This window comes from Schistocerca cancellata, chromosome 2, assembly GCF_023864275.1.
Source record: "Schistocerca cancellata isolate TAMUIC-IGC-003103 chromosome 2, iqSchCanc2.1, whole genome shotgun sequence".
NCBI classification, from domain to species: Eukaryota; Metazoa; Arthropoda; class Insecta; order Orthoptera; family Acrididae; genus Schistocerca; species Schistocerca cancellata.
In genome coordinates this window covers 692,131,749-692,154,405 of record NC_064627.1, presented here as the reverse complement: position 1 = coordinate 692,154,405, position 22,657 = coordinate 692,131,749, and the positions used below count along the sequence as shown (strand labels likewise).

The 22,657-nt window shown below is 42.2% G+C and overlaps 1 protein-coding gene across 8 annotated transcripts in view; it reads right to left on the bottom strand.

The window, feature by feature from the left end:
- Positions 1–5,715: 5,715 nt before the first annotated feature.
- Positions 5,716–22,657, bottom strand: part of LOC126162451 (E3 ubiquitin-protein ligase RNF13) — a 152,576-nt gene continuing 135,634 nt past the window's right edge. For all 8 annotated transcript variants that reach the window (XM_049918973.1, XM_049918970.1, XM_049918969.1 and 5 more), the window contains one exon: positions 5,716–7,416. In XM_049918973.1, the coding sequence (XP_049774930.1) occupies positions 7,310–7,416 (107 nt within the window). In that variant the 3' untranslated portion in view covers positions 5,716–7,309. The remainder of the gene's footprint in view (positions 7,417–22,657) is intronic.

Below are 22,657 nucleotides of genomic sequence, written 5' to 3'. Positions count from 1 at the left end.
ATGGCTTTCAGAGTGGTATGGAGGGGAACCCATTTACTAACAATGTCCTTGCGGACCAAGGTGTAAACACCACCAGAAGCCCGCAAAGGGCCAATTTGGTTCCGACAGAAAGCGTGGATCCCACGAAGGGCTGGTGAGTAAGAATTGACAAAATGGGTCTCCTGGAGTGCAATACAAGCGGCGGAGTAGAAGGAAAGAAGGGCCTGCAGCTCTGGAAGGTGACGCAAATACTCGTTACAATTCTACTGGAGGATTTTCAAGCCAGAGTCCAAAGGGGAAGCGAAGGGATCGAAGTCGGTCATGCCGCCGAGTCGCCATCCTTCACCGATAAGGATGGGGTAATATCCATATAGGTGGGGTCAAACTCTGTTGGTTCATTGACTGGAGGAGGATAAGGCTGCACCTCAGGGGGTACTGGAGGGGCCTGGCCCTTGTTCTTGCATTTCTGCTTCTTCTCTTGGGAAGGAAGAGAAGGGCAGACTTCAGCAAGGGCAGGCACGGAATTACACCGGGCAATCTTGGCGCCCACCGGCCGTGGATCGCACTTCTGATGTGGAGTCGTAGATAGCTTTTCAAGGGGGTGCTGAGAAGAGGAGCTGCAGTACCGGCGGCTGCTGAAATAGCAGAGCACTTCTTCGGTGGCGGAGGGGGAGCAGCACCCGAAGGGGTGGGTACAGGTACTGACAGGGAGGGGGAGTGGGAGAGAGAGGAGGAGGCTGAAGGCATGGAACGAATGGGGTGGGGCTGGGAAGAGGAGGGGGTAGGAGGGGGAATGGATGTAATGGAAGCAAAAGTAGAATACATAGACACGGGATGGAGCCAGTCATAATTTTGACGAGCCTCTCAGTGTACGTGAGCCGATCTAAGGTTCTGTACTCTTGAATCCTTCTTTCTTTCACAAACACCAGTCATACAGGCGAGTATGTAGAATGCTGTCCATGACAATTTACACACACTGGTGGGGAAGCACAGGCACTCCCCTCATGGAGGGGGCACCCACAGTCACTGCAGAGGGGATCAGTGGTGCAGCGGGAAGACATGTGTCCAAACCGCAAGCATTTAAAGCATCTCATCAGTGGTGGAATATAAGGTTTAAATCACACTGATACACCATTACCTTGACCTTCTCAGGGAGGACATCCCCCTCGAAGGCCAGGATAAAGGCACCCGTAGCAGTGATGATGATGATGTTTGGTTTGTGGGGCGCTCAACAGCGTGGTTATCAGCGCCCGTACAATTACCCAATCATTGCTCAGTCCAATTTCGCCACTTTCCTGGATGATGATGAAATGATGAGGACAACACAAACACCCAGTCATCTCGAGGCAGGTGAAAATCCCTGACCCCGCCGGGAATCGAACCCGGGACCCCGTGCTCGGGAAGCGAGAACGCTACCACGAGACCACGAGCGGCGGACACCCGTAGCAGTGCGATCGTTTGGAGGGCCTCGCTGCACACGGTGGTTAAAACGAACCCCTCACCGCTCGAGGTTAGCACGGAGCTCCTAGTCAGTTTGGAGAAGAAGATCTCGGTGGAAAATAATGCCCTGTACCGAGTTCAAAGATTGGTGGGGCGTGACAGACACTGGGACATCACCGAGACAGTCACAAGCACGCAGGGCGTCAGATTGGGCAGCAGAAGATGTCTTTATGAGCAAAGCACCGGAGCACATTTTACTCATCGATTCCACTTTGCCATACTTATCTTCAATCGTCTCCACGAAAAACAAAGGCTTGGTCATGGCAAAACTTCCGCCATCTGTCCTGGTACAAACCAGGTACCGAGGGAAAGGTTTCAACCCAAGCCAGTTAGCTTGACCCTCCTCCCAGGGGGTGGCCAGGAAGGGGAAGGCCAAAGGATCAGAAGAAGGAATGTCACGTCTGCTACCACTCTTAGAAACAGCCACAGAATGGCCAGGATGGTGAAGCTTTTGTCACTTCATGTGCAAGGTGTCCGCCCTAGTACCACCCACTCCAATCAGGGGCTCTCCCTGTTGGCGCCACCAAGCCACAGCAAGGGCCGTCTGGCACGGTGGCCATTGCCGGGAGTTCTGGTGCCCCAAAGTTATGAGCATCGACTCCTGGGCGTACATGAGGCGTTAACAGCTCATGTACTAGCAGTGTGATCCCTGTGGTTTCAGGGGGCTCAGCCAAGTGGGTACTTAACAGTCCCACCACATGGACTGGCTACCATGCTGGTGACCTAGCAGGAGGGGGGCCAGGGTGCAAAGGGAAAGGGGAGGAAAGGGGATAGGAACCTGCACCATGGAAGCTAGGTACAGAGTTCATCCCCAAATGGCTCACACTGAACAGAAAATTTTGGGAATGGAGGTCAAACCCCAAGGGGACCAAAAACGCCGAAATGGAGATGGAAACAGCAAACTAAACAATAACACAGACCAAAACAAAGCCAGGAGGACAGCCAGGCCACTAAGAGGGGAAAAAAGGGGGCAGGGACAAAGGAGTAAGGATAGGGAGGGAGAGGAACAGGGATGGTATTGCAGCCTGGAAAGGAAAGGAGACTGCAATAGCTTGGGGCCCCGTGTGCGCCACACACGTACCCACAAAAGGACAGACAGCCCCCTGGGGGTTCACAATTTTCTGTTTGCCTTTGAAGAAGTCGAAAACATAAAAACAAGAAATGCAAAAGGTACATGACACCAGCCACAGAAATCCGTTTTGTGTGCATTGACACAATACACTGCAAACGAAGAGGAAACAGCAATATCACTTAACTTTAATACGGATCACGTGGAGACTACCCCCTCCCCTGTACAACTTGGACTGCTCTGCCTATGCGCCAATCTGGCAGCTAAGGAGCGCCAGAAAAATTTTTCCTGTTGGCATATGATGGCCTGTTGCTACAGCTGATATAGCTTACAGCCACACTTAACCAGCCAGAAGCAGAAGAAGGTACCACTCATACGGTACTCAACTGCGCATGCACATCAGCCAGCTGGGAACTGCTCAAACAAAACTAATGTAAACAGTTGTGATGCCACACTCATCAGGAGCAGTTTGTTGTTATAACGTATTGCATAATCTTCATCCTAAAGCCTTTGACATAATTTGCTGTTTCCAGATATTTGTGTGTGCACCGTGTTTTGTTGTTGTACATGGCACATTTCCTTTGCAACTTAAGTTTTATTTTGATTTTTCTCTCGTTTATGATTTACTGCTGCAGTATTATCCTGCAGTAGGGGGTACAGTAATATTCTTGGTCCACGAAATTTCGGGTGAACTGTCGGATGTTTGCAACTTCCTTCCACAATATTTCAGCGCACAGTCTTCTGGCCATCTTCAGATGATACTGGTGAAAACTACCTGAGCTCTGGTATTTAAGGCCCCTCTGGCGGCACATGCGTCGTGGATTCACTTAGTGTTGAGAGTGCACTACTCGCTGCATCGATATCAATTCAACTGCCTTCCCGCGGTTCCATCACAGAACTATGCTGGCTACGGAGGACACAAAGTTTTTTGATGACTGGATTCTGTGCCGAATTCAACTGGTAACCGCTGTAACAATTAATAAGAGACTCATTGTCAGACAGCTGTATTTCCATGGATTCATTAATAATAGAACTCCAAAAGTTAGACGTATGGGCCACAATTTTTCTCTCATTGTAATTCATGGCTTGACCTGTGGAAATACAGTGTTTGGTGATGGCAGACTTATAAGGCTGAAGAAGGCAAGGATGCCGCTGATGTTCTACAATGTGATCCTGCACAGTATGCATCGTTTGCCCTACATAAGATTTGCCGCACTCACATGGAATCCTGTAAACAACTGCCTTGCGCAGCTCTAGGTCGTATTTGACAGATCCCAACAGCAACGAAATTTTTGCAGGAGGGCAAAAGATTGCTTTCACTTTATATTTTCTTAGTATTCTGCCTCTTTGCGCTGAAATATTACCAATATATGGTAAATAGGCAGTCATTTCAAAGGCCTCTTCCTCCTCTTTGCTCTGTCATTTACAGTTCTGCAGTACTCTCTCCACTTGCTGGGACAAATACCCATTCTTCAGAAATACAGTCTGGAGGTGCTCCAGTTCCATTTGCAAACTATCGGTGTCAGAAATGAAGTGGGCTTGCTGAATCAATGTCTTCAAAAGACCCATCGTTTGTGCCGGATGGTGGCAACTAGCGGCTTACAAGTAAAAGTCTATGAGAGTGGGCTTTCTATATACCGAATGACCAAGTGTGCCATCACTCTTACGTCACACCAATATGTCTAAGAATGGCAGGCAACCCCCCTCCTCCAACTCAATAGTAAATTTTATGTTTTTGTGTATGGACGTTGTAGGGACTCTCACAGACGATCCAAACCATGATGACAAACTATAAAAGTATCGACAACATATTGCCAAAATATTGTTGGTTTAAAAGTGGCTGAGGTGAATGCTCGCTCCTCAAAATCTTCCATAAAAATATTGGCCACCAGGAGAGACAAAAGGACTCCCCATGGCGACACCGTCTGATTGCTCATGAAACTCTTTGTTAAATAAAAAATATAGAGGAGAGTGTGTGCTCTAACAGAGCTGTAAAGTCAGCTCCAAAACTATTGCCAATAAGGTGTAGTGAGTCCCCAAGAGGTACATTTGTAAAAAGTAAAACTACGTCAAAACTGACCAACAAAGTCATAACTTTGCAGCTACAATAACTTAAGTCTGCTGATAAAATCACTAGAATTCTTTATGTGATGTGGATACTTTCCTACCATTGGTTTGAGCAAAGACACCAAATACTTTGCTAAGTCGTAAGTGGCTGCTCCAGTATTACTCACAATTGGACATAGTGGCACATTATCCTTGTGGATCTTCGGCAATCCGTATAGCCTAGGTGGAACTAAACTACTTGGTTTTAGTTTCTTAATTACCTCCTTTGGTAAGGAACTGTGAGTCAGAAGTTCTGCTGTTTACCTCACCACTCGGGTAGTGGGATCCTTACCTATTTTGAGATCTGTTGAGTTGCTTAAGAAAACATTAATCTTATTAATGTAGTCCTCCTGTAGCATTAAAACAGTAGCATTACCTTTGTCCGATTTAAGTACCACAGTAATATTCTATGTTAGAGTGTCAGTTCTTACTGGTCTTAAAAAAAACTGAAAACTGAAACAATGAAAAATTCCCAGAATTCTTAAAAATTCCGGGGTTTTTCCCCAGTTGTACCAGGGAGTATACACCTGATACAGGAATTCCTTGTAGTAGTTTAGAGTTTTATTGTAAATTTTCTTAGTGGACTATTAATTTTTATAATCTTCACTTGTGGTTTTAAATTTTTCTGTCACCTTCCTGTGAACTATATAGTGACTCAATCCACAGTCACATAGTTTAGGCTCATACTGTCCCATCAAACCTGATGAATTAAATCAGAAAAAATGCAATGCAGATTGCAAAAATGTTGGTGAAACAAAAATATTTTATTTTGCAGAACTATAAAATCTTTTTACAATAAATAACAACACTTTACATATTTCTTATATGTTATGGCAACAATAATATCACAGTCTCATTCAGATTTAGTGTACTGAAGTTTTACTGCTCATTTTAAAAATGAATTCCTTAAAGGTACATAATCCTGCATATATTTTGTATACTGACCATAGCTGCAATTAGGTGATTACACAGCTCAGTTTGCAAGGAAACTACAGACACCATTAAAAGCAGTTCCCACAATTTATGGTTTACAATTATAAAAAGGTACGAATGATGACTCACTCTCACTCTCTCTCTCTCTCTCTCTCTCTCTCTCTCTCTCTCTCTCTCTCACACACACACACACACACACACACACACACACACACACACACGTATAGATGTAACATGGGTTATACAAAGACAGACAAATGTAGTAGCACCATGTGTAAAATAAACACCAGTGGTTACACGGGCTCTTTACACACGATATACAGTTTCAATAAAGCGATGAATATTCAATCATTTTTTTCATAACTCAGAAATGATCCACTATCTCAGTTAACTGATATTTTTAGCTGAAAATGCAACACATCTTGAAGATGGAAGAACTGAACCTAAATTACATCATCTACAAATTGTTCACAGCTAATTAAAATACAGCTTTTAAAATTTAAGTCCTCCTCTCATCAGAGGGCATTAAGGGAGGGGAAAAACCCTTAAAAGTGTGATCATAGCTATCACTGCCAAATCATTCATAATTTAGTTACTTAGTAACAAAAGTATATTTGTAGCATGGACTCCACTGTGAGAGGAGCGATGGACTCATAATACGAAATAAAATCTGGTGCTGAAAGTGAACCAGTACTACGCAGTTACTTAATTACAAGTGCAAATGTTGTCACTATGCTACATCCATCAATTAACAATAACAATGCTTTGAAAAAAAGTTTGATGATAATGCTTCTAATGGACCACAGAAACTGATGGCTGCATAAATGGTAATATTAAGGAAAATGTTATGAGTGCGCATCTAAAATTTAAAAAAAAATTCTCTTTCAATAGTGAGAACAATAAAAGCAGCTTCAAGCACACATTCATTTTTGCCTTCCCACCTACTGATAATATACTTAGAATATTTAGCTTTTTTATACTAATTATAGGCCATATATTAAGTTAAATACATTTTTACATTTAAAAATTATCTTGCTTCCATGAGGCATTGTCAGATCACTACCAAACATCATCACGTAAGTTTTATATGACCAAAGAAATAAGTAAATTAACACATTAATATGTACATTTTTCACTTTACCCCTAGATGAAAATGCATTATTCCCAAGAAATACTCCGAACAAATAACACCTTGCTTGTCAAGGTTGAGACACTACTACAAAAGCTATAAATTAGTTATGGATGTAATATAAAATACTTTGTTTGTAGCCCACAACAGTGATTGTGGCTGTAAAGTGATTTTTTTAACCATAGTGTGAAACACTAAGTTTTTCTCCCCAACATGAGCCACATTTTAAACACATTTTCAGCAGCTTATCAACGTAATAATATATCATTCATGTGATCTATGAGAACGCAACAGCTCCTTGATAGAAAATATTCATGCTCACAAGGAACAGCAGACCCTGCAAAGACCACAAAAGTGGAAGTAGTTTGTGTGTGAACTTTTAATTTCACGCAGAACCTACAAAAGCTTGAAATCTTTGTAACATCACAGGGGTAGGAGAAGTGGTACAGGGAAGAAATATGTTGATAATACAGAATCTGAGAGAACAATACAAGAATATTTCTAGGAGCATGCAGCTCTGCTAAGCACCTGCTACAATGCACTTGGGAAGTGCCGTTGTTACATACGCATCAACCCTTACTGAACAACAATTCTCACACAACAACATCGTGTGTCCTGCTGTTACCACTTGCAGGGCTGTGGACTTGGCCATCACCATTTATGGAATGTTCTCCTGAAACTGCTGGCACTGCAGTTGGTCCTGCAACACACAAGTAAGTATATGGAAGGTAAAAGTAATGCAAAGATAATTGCAAAGACAATGGAGAGAATTATAATGTGGGTATTGTACTTCAAAATACAATGATTAGTAAATAGGAAGAGTGTTAGGTTACTTAAGCACAATGAGACTCTGTACTAATTATTTTGAATCATTGTTTCATAAACTCAATACATTAAACTGAATAAGCAGTCACTTAGAAACCAAATTATGAATTAAGAAACAAATTACAATTTGACAAATGTTTGATTAGCAAATACTTGTCACATAATTTTTGAGTGGGTCTCATATGTTACCAAAAACAAAGTTTTTTTATCTTTTTACTGAAATATTTTTTGCTAAATGCTTTGGCTTTATCATTGTGTACATTATTTATTCTGAAATTCATGTTGATCTGAGTCAAGAAGAACGTTTTTGTTTGAACATTGTGCAAATTTTCCTTACCTGTTGTATTTCACACTGCAGAAGACATGTTACACTGTCATGACTTATTAAAATACTTGTTACAACAATACACTTTCCGTCAAAGAATTTCAGTTTTCTGAGATTTTTCATGTATGCCATATTACACTGAAGAACCAAAGAAACTGGTACACCTGCCTGCCTAATATCGTGTAGGACACCACGAGCACGTAGAATTGCCACAACACGACATGCCTGGGCTCAACTAATATCTGAAAGTAGTGCTGGAGGGAACTGACACCATGAATCCTGCAGGGCTGTCTGTAAATCTGTAAGAGTACAAGGGGATGGAGATCTCTTCTGAACAGCATGTTGCAAGGCATCCCAGATATGCTTCATAATGGTCATGTCTGGGGAGTTTGGTGGCCAACGAAAGTGCTTAAACTCACAAGAGTGTTCTTGGAGCCACTCTGTAGCAATTCTGAATGTTTGGAGTGTCGCATTTTCCTGCTGGAATTGCCCATGTCTGTTGGAATGCACAATTGGCATGAATGGATGCAGATCACCAGACAGGATGCTTACACACGTCACCTATCAGAGTCGTATCTAGATGTATGAGGGGTCCCATATCACTCCAACTGCACCCACCCCACAACATTACAGAGCCTGCACCAGCTTGAACAGTCCCCTGCTGACATGCAGCATCCATGGATTCATGAGGCTGCCTCCATACCCATACATGTCCATCCACTTGATACAATTTGAAATGAGACTCGTCCAATTAGGCAATTTATTTCCAGTCATCAACATTCCAATGTCAGGGTTGACGGGCCCAGGAGAGGCGTAATGATTTGTGTCGTCTAATCATCAAGGGTACATGAATGGGCCTTCGGCTCTGAAAGCCCATTTTGATGATGTTTTGTTGAACGGTTCACATGCTGATGCTTGTTGATGGCCAGCACTGAAACCTGCAGCAATTTGCGGAAGGCTTGCACTTCTGTCATGATGAACAATCTCTTCAGTCATTGTTGGTTCTGTTTTTGCACGATCTTTTTCTAGCCACAGTGATGTCAGAGATTTGATGTTTTACAGGATTCTTTATATCCACAGCACACTTGTGAAATGGTCGTATGGGAAAATCCCCACTTCATCACTACCTCAGAGATGCCGTGTGCCATCACTCCTGCACAGACTATAACACCACTTTCAAACTCATTTAAATCTCAATAACCTGACACTGTAGCAGCAGTAACCAATCTAACAACTGTGCCAGACACTTGTTGTCTTGTATAGGCTTTGCCAACCACAGCACTGTATTCTGCCTATTTACATATCTCTGTATTTGAATATGCATGCCTATACCAGTTTCTTTGGCGCTTCAGTGTATACATTGTGGAAGTTATCTTTTTAGCTGTACAGTGTAGAACCACCCACAAACCAGTAAAGCTCCTATATAGACAAGACGATACAATTGTGTATGTGTCAGAAATTTTGCAAGTATTTAACAAAATACTTTCTTATGTATACTGTAATAATAGCGTAATAAGTTACAAAATAGTAATGGGCTTTAAATGCCACACTATAATGTAATGGAGCAGAAAAATGGGATAATGTCTAAAGAATAGCAATAATAATAATACTAATAATAATATCTCAAGTCTCTCCAAGTTGTATTAACATTAATTTCAGAATAAATAGTGAATGTCTCAAGCTACAGCAGGAGGGCAATATTTAGAGGCAAAAGGAAACAGAAGTGTGTTTTGCGCATTGAAAAATGGAAACAATGAGTAGCCTACAATTACAACTACTGAGGATGATTATATTTAGCACACCTTCCATAACTGTTAGATGCCATGGTCTTATTGAAAATAACAAACTGGAATTTATAGTAAACAGATGAGGAAGTACCATATTGTCTCACGTCAAACAATATAATACCACAGGCACAGAATATTTATAGGAAATTCATAATGTAAATGACAAATGGACTGAAATACTCTTGCATCCAGCCAACGCAACGAACCATGATTTTGAAACCCACATAAGGCCACTATTCGTTAGATATAGAACTAGATCAAAACTGTGAAGGGAATTCAGACATACTGTTCGTCAGTACCTAGGATTTGAAAACAATGACTTTTTCAAAAGACCAGATCATTTCACCATGTCCCACAAACGGCCTATTTGTTCGAGAAAGATGAGGACAAGTTCATTATTTGTAATGCTCATTGATTTAACTAGCGTTTGAAGGAGGTTCAGGAACAAGAGCTGCAAGATCTAAGTATTAAACCTGGGTAAGATACCACAGTAGTAGTGAGGAAAACATGCAGTCACTGGGAAGAAAGAAAAATTTACAATGGGTACGTCTGAGAAAGATTATCTTTAACAAAAGAAATCAACCAGAGTCAAAGATTAGATGGAATTTAAACCATCATACTGGAACAGAATAATCATTTATGGACACTGTGCTTAGCTGACATACAGGAGGTATTATTTCAAACAGACTGCAACTGCAGATTTCAATCTATTTTAGTTCAATAACTGATTACTCATTCTTAGGTTTAATGTGGTTCCTGCACAACAGCATTAACACACACATTCTTGCCATTCTTCTGCTTTACATCCCACAAAAGTTAATAAAGTATTCTGTCAGATATATATCTGTTAAGTTATTGAATTAAGTAGTTATTTTGAATTAAAGTGAGGCTTGTCAACTAATTCGTGTAATTTTCTTATGATTGCAATCATGGAGTACATGTGGCCAGCCACTTTACTTTCACAATGGACATTAGTGCCATAAAAAAGTTCTTGTTCTCAACTTTGCTTGGGAATGATGCATATAGAATGTTTTGTTAAGGGTTATGATCTTCAATGTTCTATTTAATCTCCTTAAGATCACATTATTTTGCCACTAGAAATCTCAGCAGACAGCTAAACAGTAAATGTATTTCACACAACATATACAGATCCTACACTGGTAATTGCAACCTTCCATGCTCTTTTTCTGACATTACAAAAATCTTATCAACAGATATATGAAGATAAATAATCCTTACAGGGCTTGCTATATACATCCTTACACTGTTTCTATCAGTCCTGTTGACTGCTGCAGCATTCAGATTGGTCATGTGTCCAGTAAAGTCCATGAACAACACGCCATGCATATCCCAGAACAGTCACAAGCACTTTCCTAATGAACTGAGTCAATATTTTTTTTTCCCATATTGGGGAACAAACATGTTTCCATTCCATAGAGACCTACTTGGTTTCAGGCATATAGTGGTACACCCAAGACTCATCACAAGTGACGATTCCTTTCAGAAATCGTGCCCTTCTGGCATAACTTGTTAAGTAGTGAAACAAGCTTGTCATTTACTGGACCTTGTTGTCTGTCAGGTTCTTAGGCACCCAGTGAGTACTAGCTTTACGAAATTTCAATGTGTCATGAACAATATCATACATCATACCACAGGAAATGGTGAACTGCTGCAATAAGGTTCGCAGTTCCACATGCCGTTCATTCAAAATTGCTGCCTCAATCTCTCAGAAATTCTGTGGGGTTGCAACTGTTACTGGTTGCCTGGAGTGTGGCAAATCACTAAGGTTCACATGGTCCTCTTAGAAGAATACACGCCACCTGGAGACATTGCTAGAGTCCACAGAGTCATCCCCATACACACCACAGGTCCCTGTGAATTTTACTCAGTTTGTGCCCTGTGGTCCACAAATATTGGACTTTAAACTACACTGCTCTTCACAAGCTGACGACAGTAACATTGTGCCATGTTTCTTTCATAATTTATGCTTCTATCACTACAGCTGCACATGAAAACAAAATACCCTCTGTACTGCAAACTTCAAACTACATTGTTGTGAAATTTCAACATTCCAGTTGCAATACCAGGGGAGAAAAAAATTACTGTATGTTACCCACAGAAACTTTATGTGGTTTTCTTTTAATAATCATTGCCTCTAAATATCTAGTGAAATGTAGAAATAGTATGAAAATACTTTCCTTACCTCTATTATCACTACCTATTTTTAAGTAACTAAACTACAAACAAAGCATAAATCACTGTGAATGAACGTGCGTGTATGCGCGTGCACTGTGTGTGTGTGAGTGCACTAGTGTAAAATTTTCGCACATGCATCGCTAGTTCTGTGTCTGCCGCCAAAAACACTGGGTTTATTTGCGTGAAGTGCAGATCATTTATCCCTTGTGTTTGCTACCTTTTGTATGTTAATTATTAATTTTTTATCTTTCTTTCTCTAGTGTGTGTTCCTTTCATGCATGTTTAGTAACGCTAGCAACAAGTAGCTCACTGGCCTCGACTATACTATTACACATAACTAGAATCATGAGCTCCGTATTTTCGTGCCGCACACAAAAATAAAGTTCCATCGTTTAGTTTAACATACTCTGATGTATGCATCATTTCTGTAGTTGGCATGGCTGAGTCACAGGACCTAATTAATTTACACTGTGGCTTAAGTGGTGACCCCGACGTGATCTGCTCTGCCTCCACGTGCATAACACCAATAAAGAATGGATGAGAATCAAGCGGCTGCTAACTCGGCAGTATCTAGACTAGCCGAGAGGCTACCACCATTCTAGCCACAAAACCCGGTGCTGTGGTTTGCTCAGGTAGAAGCAAATTTTTTTTATTCAGACGTTACCACAGACGCATCTAAATTTGCATTGGTGGTGAGCCAATTGGAGTAGCAATATGCGGCAGATGTGCAAGATATTGTCATTGCATCACATGTAGGGAATTCATACGAACACTTGAAGACGGAACTGATCCACAACATATCTGCAACACAAGAAGAGCGTATCTGTCAGGTACTAACTGAAGAAGATATTGGAGACTGAAGACAGTCACAGTATCTGCTGCATCTGAGAAGCAAAATTAACACTGGTACTGTACCCGATCATCTGCTGCGTACAATCTCTAGCAGTTGCTTACCCGTATCTATCACGGTGATTACCGCTAAGCAGTCACAGATGTCATTAAATGCCGTGGCAGAATTGGCCGACAAGGTGTTGGATGTCATGTCACCCGTATCTATTATGGTATCAGCTGCGCAGTGCGCGAGTACAGATATATTGAATACAGCCATTATTATGCCGTTTGGCTTATTTGAAAGTAAATTTATGACTTTTGGTCTCCGGAATGCAGCGCAAACATGGCAAAGGTTCATCAATTCAGTGTTGCAAGGCCTGTCATTCTGTTTTACTTACCTGTACAATGTTTTGGTCTTCTCAACCTCACCAGAAGAACATTGCCAGCATCTCACCGAGGTTTTTGAACGACTAATTGAGTACGCAATTGTGCTGAGAGTGGCAAAGCATATCTTCAGACACTCGCAATTTCCTAGGCCACCGCATTACTCCTTCAGGCTCATTACCATTGCCGGACAAAATAGAGGCTATCCGCCAGTTGCCCCAGATGGCCACATGCAAGGAATTAAGATGCTACCTACGCATGCCGAACTATTATCGGCAGCATCTGCCACATGCAGCTGAAGTTCAAGAGCAGCTGGGCCTGAACGCTAAAGGCAATTTGACAATTACCTGGATGGATGACATGATAGTGGCATTTGAGAAAACAAAACAAGCAACAGTGCACGCGGCATCGTTGGCGCATCCCGAGCTGAGTGCACCGTTGGCTGTGGTTGTAGATGCAAGCCAGACAGCAATAGGCGGCGTGCTTCAACAACACATTGATGAGGCCTGGCAGCTGCTAGCTTTCTTCTCTAAAAAACTGACCACCTCGCAAAAGAAATGGACTGCATATGATCGCAAACTGCTGGCAATGTATGAGGCTTTCAAACACTTTTGTCCTCATGTTGAGGCTCACACCTTCACAAAATTTACAGACCACAAGCAGTTGACATTCGCCTTCCGGCAAAATAATATGAACTGGTCACCTAGGCAACACAATCAACTGCTATAAGTCACCCAAATCATCACGGACGTTCAACACATTTCTGGGATTGACAACATTGTCGCGGACTGTCTCACTTGCGTCGGCAGCATCTTTACACTGAACTACACGGCACTCGCAAAAGCACAGACGTCAGACCAAGAGCTGCAAGACCTGTTACAAGATGCTCGGACTTCATTGCAACTACAGCTCTTAGACAGTTCTGGTGTTAGTGTGCAACTGCATTGCGATGTGTCCACAGCCAAGACATGTCCATACCTGCCTCCAAACTTCCAACAGCAAGCATTCAAATCCCTACACAGCTGGAGCCCCCCGCGTACAAGATCTATGCTCCGTCTGGTTCTAGATTGCTTTGTGTGGTCAGGAGGATTGTAGGGAGTGGACGAAGTGTTGTCTCCAGTGGCAACCCAGTAATGTCAGCAGAAACGTACATGCGCCAGTAGGTAATTTACCTGACATCACAGTGCAATTCACACATGTTCACATTAACGTCATTGGATGCTGCCACTTTCAAATGGCCAACACTACCTGCTCACCATCACTGACAGATTCACTCGTTGGCTGGAAGCAGTACCAACAGACAATATCTCAGTCAAAACCTTGGCACATGCTTTTATGTCACATTGGATATCGCGGTTTGGCTGCCCGCTCCAAATCACTGCCAACAGAAACAGACAATTTGAGTTCAAATTGTTTGCAAAACTATCGGCACTTTGCAGCATGAACCATCTTCTGACAACCAGCTACCACCCGGCAAGCAATGGAATGGTGGAACGATGGCATCGCACCCTAAAAGCAGCCCTGATATTCCATGCAACTGGGTCGACTGAGGCTTTCACAATCATCCTACTTGGACTCCGAAACACATACAGACCCGACCTGAGTGGTTTCTTGGCTTAGCTAGTATACACGGAAATTCTGAGACTACCCTATGATTTCATAGAAGCAGTTCCAAGACAAGAAGTGGATCCTTCTATGCTCGTTGGACATCTCAGAGAGCACATTCCGAAGATATGCCTCCCACATTCTCATATACAAATTACATTGCATCCTTTATTTTCCAACACTGAATGAAATTAACTGCATTTGCAATCCAGAGAGAAGATGAGTGCAACTGAAGGAAATTTGTAATAATCAGCTTATCTCTTTCCTTGTATTCACATTGCTTACAAGTTGCATATGTTACACAGTAGTAAATATATCAACAAAAATAATCAATTTTTGAAAATATACTGCATTAGATGGATAAAAAATTGACTCACCAAGTGGCGACAGGAGCACACTCATATAAGCGGTATTGTGAATGAAAGCTTCTGGAGCCAGGGGCTGCTTCTTCTAGCAGAAATGAAAAGGGCTGGTGAGGTTTAGGAAAAGGGCTAGCGTTTGGAAAACTCACCCTGAAGCCTGGGTCAGGGAAGACTTACCAGATACCATGAGAAGGAAAGACCAGTTCTTTTCTGTCACCTCTTCCTCCCTTTCAATCCTTCTGCCAGACGAAGTAGCCACTGGCTCCGAGTGCTCACATTTGTAATACCTTTTATATGTATGTTGTTCTGCTATCACTTGGCAAGTAGATTTTTTTATCTATCCAGTACATTACAGAAGTAAATACGATTTTTAAAAAATATGGATTCATTGTTAGTTGTTGTATATGTTTTACAGCTTGCCTAGGAAAAAGAATAAATCCTTAATATACACGCGGTGTTTTGAATATGATTGGTGTAACAGAGGCAAAATACCCGTACTGTATAGTAGAATGAGAGAGATACTGATTGTTGGTTTGTTTGTTTGGTTTGGTTTGTGGGGCGCTCAACTGCATGGTTATCAGCACCCGTACAAAGTCTCAATCTTTACACAGTCCAATATCACCACATTCATGAATTGATGAGGACAACACAAACACCCAGTTCCTGGACACAGAAAATTCCCAACCCAGCCAGGAGTCGAAACTGGGACCCCGTGATCCACAGGCAGCAACGCTAGCCACTAGACCACGAGCTGCAGATGAGATACTGATTGTTCACGCCAAAACAATTTCATCATGCTGCCTCAATCTTTGTGGCAATACAGACTGTATCATTACTGGAATAGGAATAACAGTTTACAAATACTGCTCACTCTGCCCTTTTTAGTTACAAGAATTACATGTGGAAGAAATAGATTTCTGCTGTTGCTGTCCCCTAACTAGTTGATGCAAACCTCTGCTAGTTAATGGGATGGGACATATTCATCCCACTATTATTTAGTATAGATGGCATGTGGCTTCTCAATTAAGTTATAGGGCTTCATCTAGTCAGTGCAGGCAGTCACATGTTACTCAACAATGTTTTCATTACTGGCCATTAAAATTTCAGCACTACAAACAGCAGCTAACAAAAAATTTACTTATCGTGAGTGTACAGTAAGTAGGAAGAACACGTGATTAAATTTGTTGGTGATTTGGGTTGCACAGTGTGTAAAATTTGGTATGCAGGTCTAACCTGGCTGAACATAAAGTTGAACTGAGTTTGCTCAGCAAGATACGGGTACATCATTACATGCTGCTTCAACTCTATGCCAGCATTCAAAATTCTTAGGGGCTAGTGCATTGTGGCCTGGAAAACATGCTGGCCAGTGCAACAGCTGAACACTGTATTGAGGTAAGTGATGACAGCATGGGCAACATATGATCTTGCATTGTCTTGTTGAAAAATAACGTCATGGAAACCTCGAAGATAGTTCACAGCCAACAGCCTTAACATGTCAGAAATGTAATGCTTGCTGTTTGAGTTACTAGCTATGCAAACCAGAGGTGACTGTGTCGTGTACCAAATGGCGTACTGTACCATCACAACAGGCACTGGGCCATATGACAGCGACAAATGCAATGTGACAATATTCTTTCTCCTCACAGCCCCTACACAAGGATACAGTTGCCGTGATGTTGTATGCATAACTGAGAGTTGCCTGCAAAGGTTACCTGGTGCCACTCCTGTGTTATTGTTGGGTGCACCTCTCTCTGCTGTCATGTCAAGGGAAGTTGCACGAACGCACACAGTGCTGACAGTCCGTGGTGCTCCGTATATCATCACACTGTCCCTGTGAATTCTTTTCTTGTAGTAAACAAGCCCACTGCCTGAATTGAGGTACACGATGTTGCAGTACAATATTGTACAGCCGAGTGAACAATTTGTCTGTCCTCAGATGCTACTCATTGGGGCCACTGAGATCCTGCATGATATTGAATATGATCCTCCTGCACCCATCAATTTCATATTTGAATGACAGTGATGGAATCTCAGCCAACACGAACTCCAATATCATGGAACGATACACCTTGGTCTCTACAGGACACTGTCCTGCTGCTCTTGAATTCGGACATGCTGGTAGGCATTTCTCCTTATTACACAAGAACTTGTCACATATAACCAATATTCAAATGCACTGCTTGAATGAAAAAGTCAGTGTGCTATCTTTCCTTATATAAAGAATGTATACGAGTTTGCTCCTAACTTCTTTTGTTTGGTTATGCTCAACTGCCAATCATTTGCATTTACTACCCTTCATGCCTATTTGACATTTGTCACATTCTCTCTCTGTGGTGTTTCAATTTTAATTGCCAGCAATGAATGATGAAACTGTGTCTGTGTAAACTTATTTCAACTGAGCTTCTGCTCTCGTTGGACTGTAAGTGTCTTGGATTCTCTACAGTCTACAAACTAGTACTTCGGAAATGGGATCAAATGAAAAAATCCATCTTTCAGGTAAACATCATTCTGATGTGCGAAGTTAAAATTATGAGTCTGATGAGCACCTCAACTTTTGACACCAGCTTTTCAGGGATAGTGCACGTCCAATTGCAGTGCCCATGCCAGCCTTACTGACTTCCTCAAAATTTCAATTAGCCACAGACTTCTCCCCATTATTTATTAACATTATGGAGATTCTCTGAGTAATCTATCTAGCAGAATGGCTTCAGCAAGGAATTTGGCTTCTCCACACCCTTGAAATTGTTAAATGGTATGTTTCTTCTTCTTTTTCTTAGTATACACTGTATTTATTACTTGTTTCAAGTTAAAACTATATGGAGAGAAGCCAATTTTAGTTGGTCCACGAGGTGTGTTTATGTAATTGGCAGACCAATGTCACTGAAAGGCAGGTGTCAGGGTTTGTGTCCCCAACATACAGTTTTCTTTTGTCACATATAATTAATATAGAGTGAACTCACCAGAGGAGTATCATCTCAAATGCAGTTCTCTTCAAGTCTTGTGGTTTCAAAAGAGGTTGGTGTCAATATGTGATACAATGCATGAAATTGTTTCAGGATTGTCAATTCAAGTAGATAACACAAGGTCTGTTCACAAAATTCTGTAACTTTGTCCACAAAATTTTTTCTGCACTTATCTTTTACTAATTGTGCATGCTCTCCTCTGAAATACTCTCCTCCACAATTGATACACCACTCCCAACACCATTTCCACTTCCAGAAGCAGTCTTGGTATGCCTCTTGCTGGATAGTGTGAAGCACTGTCTGCAAATTTTCTTTTATCTTGTCTATTGTTGCAAATCTTCATCCTTTCAATGGGGTTTTCAACTTTGGAAATGAAAAAAAGTCCACAGGGGCCAGGTCTGGAGACTATGGAGGATGAGGCAGCAACGTGATTTCGTTTTTTCGTGCAATAGTCATGTTCCAACAGGAATGAATGTGTGGGTGTGTTGTCGTGATGTAAGAGCCATGAATTGTCTCACCACATTTCAGGCTGTTTCCTTCTCAAATTTTCTTGCAGACATCAAAACAAGTCCTGATAGTACCATCAGTTAACAGCTTATCCCTGTGGCATGAATTCATGATGAACAAATCCTTCAAAGTCAAAGACAACTGTCAGCATGGCTTTGACATTTGACCTGACCTGAAGAGCTTTTTCTGGTCTTTGAGAACCTTTCCAGACCCATTGTGAAGGTTGAACATTGGTCTCACCACCATAACCACAGACCCACGTCTCATCACCACTTATGATTCTCTTAAGGAACATCTCATTCTCATTTGCCATGATGCAAAAGCTCTTCAGAGACTTTCTGGTCTTGACTCATGAGCCGTGAGACAAACTTTGTAGCAACATGATGCATTCCAAGATGCTGTGTCAGGATTTTGTGACATGATCTGACTGAAATGTTACATTCTTCTGCAATCTCTCAGTCAGTCAGTCTTCAATTGGCATGCACAATTCTGTTTAAGTTTCTGACACGAGTACCGTTGGTAGACATTGAAGAGCATCCTGAACAGAGGTCATCTTTAACTTCCATCTCACCATTTTTAAACCATGTGAACTATTCGTAACACCGAGTACGGCTTAAGCACTCGTCACCGTAGGCTTTCTGCATCATTTGGTGTGTCTCTGTACAGGTTTTCTCGAATTTCATGCAAAATTTAAAGCAGACGCATTGCTCCTGTAACTCTGCCATCTCGAAATTTGCAAACTGTGAGGCACAATGTTCTCAATACAGCACTGAAGAATAACTAACAGGCATACAACAATGAAACTTCTGACAGTTACACATTAGAATATGGTTTATTGGTAGAACACTGGGGACGTGCAATCAATCTACAAAAGGGATTGCTTACAGATCACTCGTGCAACCCATCCTAGAATACTGCTCAAGTGTGTGGGACCCATATCAGAAAGGACTAATAGGCAATATTGAACATATACAGAGAAGGGCAGCATGAATGGTCACAGGTTAATCCATGGAGTGTCACAGAGATACTGAAGGAACTGAAATGGCAGTCTACTGAAGACAGATGTAAATTACCCAGAGAAAGTCTATTAAGAATGTTTCAAGAACCGACTTTAAATGATTACTCTAGGGCTACACTGCAAACCCCAATGTATTGCTCACACAGGGATAGTGAGGATAAGATTAGAATAATTACTGCATGCACAGAGGCATTCAGACAATCATTCTTCCCACACTTCATATGTGAATAGAAAAGGAAGAAACCCTAATACCAACAATGGGACATACCCTCCGCCATGCAGTTCACAGTGGTTTGCAGGTTAGGTTAGTGGTGTTTAACGTCCCGTCGACAACGAGGTCATTAGAGACGGAGCGCAAGCTCGGGTTAGGGAAGGATGGGGAAGGAAATCGGCCGTGCCCTTTCAAAGGAACCATCCCGGCATTTGCCTGAAACGATTTAGGGAAATCACGGAAAACCTAAATCAGAATGGCCGGAGACGGGATTGAACCGTCGTCCTCCCGAGTGGTTTGCAGAGTGTAGATGTAGATGTAGATTAAACACAGGCGTGCGCAGGGATGCCAACTGCAATTTGCTCCAACACACCATTGGCACAAAATTATGAATGTTCCGGAATTTTTTGAACAGACCTTCTACAGGGAAATGAAATGTGTAGACCAGTTTAGACCGTACTGTGAAATGAGATGATAAAATCCTTTATGACACCAAAAGGAAAATTTACTTGAGAAATTGTAAAATTACAATGCGACAGAATGTCTGGCTAATACATACCTTCAAGATGAACTGGCAATGTAATGACAGAAAAAAGTGGAAAGGATAGGAAGGTTGCTCAGCCCATAGGTTAAGAGTGACCTACCTGTTATCAAGCTCCCTGATAACAGAGATGGAGTCATTGTTGGTCCATAATTTCCTGCTGTACCTATGCAATTCAGTAACTGCACCTTTTGCTGATCTCCCAAAATGAGGTGCATTAGTAATTTCCAAGCCGTTCCCACCAAAGAACTTTCACTTTTGTAGCCATTGCTACAATCCAACCAAGACAACCACATCATTTCCCTCTCAGTCTCATTCATGTAATACTTTGGAAGGCTAAAAATGTTAATAATACAGGTAAATCCATCATGTGCTTCTGCACCAAATATAATTACTTATAGAAAACATTTGTCAGCCCAACTTCAGTCTCAGTAAGAGCTCTGTGTAAGAAACTAAACAATATTAAAATTTAGTTAAAATAATGGAAAGTTCAAGATGGAATAACAAGAATATTATGAAAAGGACAGATTGCTACTCATCATGTTGAGGAGGCATTGAGTTGCAGACGACCACAACAAAATGACTGCTACATACTTTCGATTTTGGCCAAAGGGAGAGGGAGTAGTAGGATGGGGTGGGGAAGGTGCACTGCTGCTTGTGAGAGCATGAAGACACATGGCGGGGCAGGATACCGCTGCTCCGTACGATTGGGAGGTTTGGAAGTGGGATTGGGGAGAGAAGAGAACTAGAAAAGCAGAGATGTAAAGAAGGGAAAAGAAGTGGGAATGTTGGTGGAATAGGAGCCTGTATTGTGTTGGAGTGAGAGCAGGGAAGGGGACAGGTAAGTGGAGGACATGGACTACCAAAGGTTGAGGCCAGGGGCATTAGGGGAACACAAGATATATGGTAGGGAAAATTCCTGTCTGTGCATTCCAGATGGGCTTGTGTTGGTGGGAAGAGTCCAGATGGCATAGCCTGTGAAGCAGTCACTGAAGTGAACCACATTGTGCTGGGCAGCCTATTCAGAGACTGGGTGGTCTATCTATCTCTTGTCGGTGGTCATTCCTGTGGACACACAGCTCGCTAGTCCTCATGTCCATGTAGAAAGCAGCACAATGGTTGCAGCTCACTTTGTAGATTACATGACTGCTTTCATGGATAATCCTGCCTTTGACAGGCAAGGAGATGCCTCTCACCAGACTGGGTTTGGTGGTGGTGGTGGTGGTGGGACCAGTCTTCTACCTGCGTCTATTGCACGGATATAAGTTGTGAGCCAAAGGGTTGGGGGCAGGTATGGATAACGATACCACACAGTATCAGTAGGTGAAAGAATACTACTGTGCAGATGGGAAACGTACTGGGTAGGGCATTCCTCATTTTAGGGCACAACAAAAGGGAGTCAAAACCTTGGCAGAGAAGTGAATCAGTTGTTCCAGCCGTGGGTGGTACTGAAGTCACAAGGGAAGTGCTCCTTTGTGGCCAGATGGTAGATAAGCTGTAGGTGGTGGGTGACTGGAGGGACAAGACATGAGATATCTGTTTCTTACACGTTTGGATAAGTAATTTCTGTCTGTGAAGGCCTCAGTGAGATCTTGGCATATTTACAGAGAGTCTACTTGTCACAACAGATGTGACAACCACGAATGGCAAAGCTGTACAGAAGGAACTTCTTAGTATGGAATGAGTGGCAGTTGTCAAATTGGAGGCATTGTTGGTGGTTGGTAGGTTTGATATACATGGAGGTATTGATGTAGCCATCCATGAGATAGAGCTGAACATTAAGGTTGCTTGTCAGGTTGAGAAGGACCAGGTGAAGTGGGTGGGGAACAAGGTGTTGAGGTTCTGGAGGAATGTGGATATGGTGTCCTCACCCTTGAACACAGCCATGGAGAAATTATCAATGAATTTGAACCAGGTGAGGGGTTTGGGATTCTGGATGGTTAGGAAGGATTCCTCTTGATGGTCTATGAACAGGTAGGCAAAGGATGATGCCATGTGAGTGCCCATTGCTATACCATGGATTTGTTTGAAAGTGATGCCTTCTTCAAAGGAAGTAATTGTGGGTGAAGGTATAGTTTGTCATGGTGAACACGAACAAGATTGTAGGTTTGGACTCAGCTGTCCAAATCTCCAACTCCACCTAGCAGCACCACACTGTTCCCTCCATCTCTCCATGCATGCTCCCACAAGCAGTACTACACCATCCCCCACCTCATCTTGCTATGCCCCCTCCTCCCCCTCCCCTCACTATCAAGCTGCTGCTCGCATCAGCTGCAATTAGTTCAGACACAGCAGCCAGAGCCAGTGGTCATTGGTGTGTGAGTCGTGCTTTTTTCAGTGTGTGTGTGTGTGTGTGTGTGTGTGTGTGTGTGTTTTTTTACTTTAG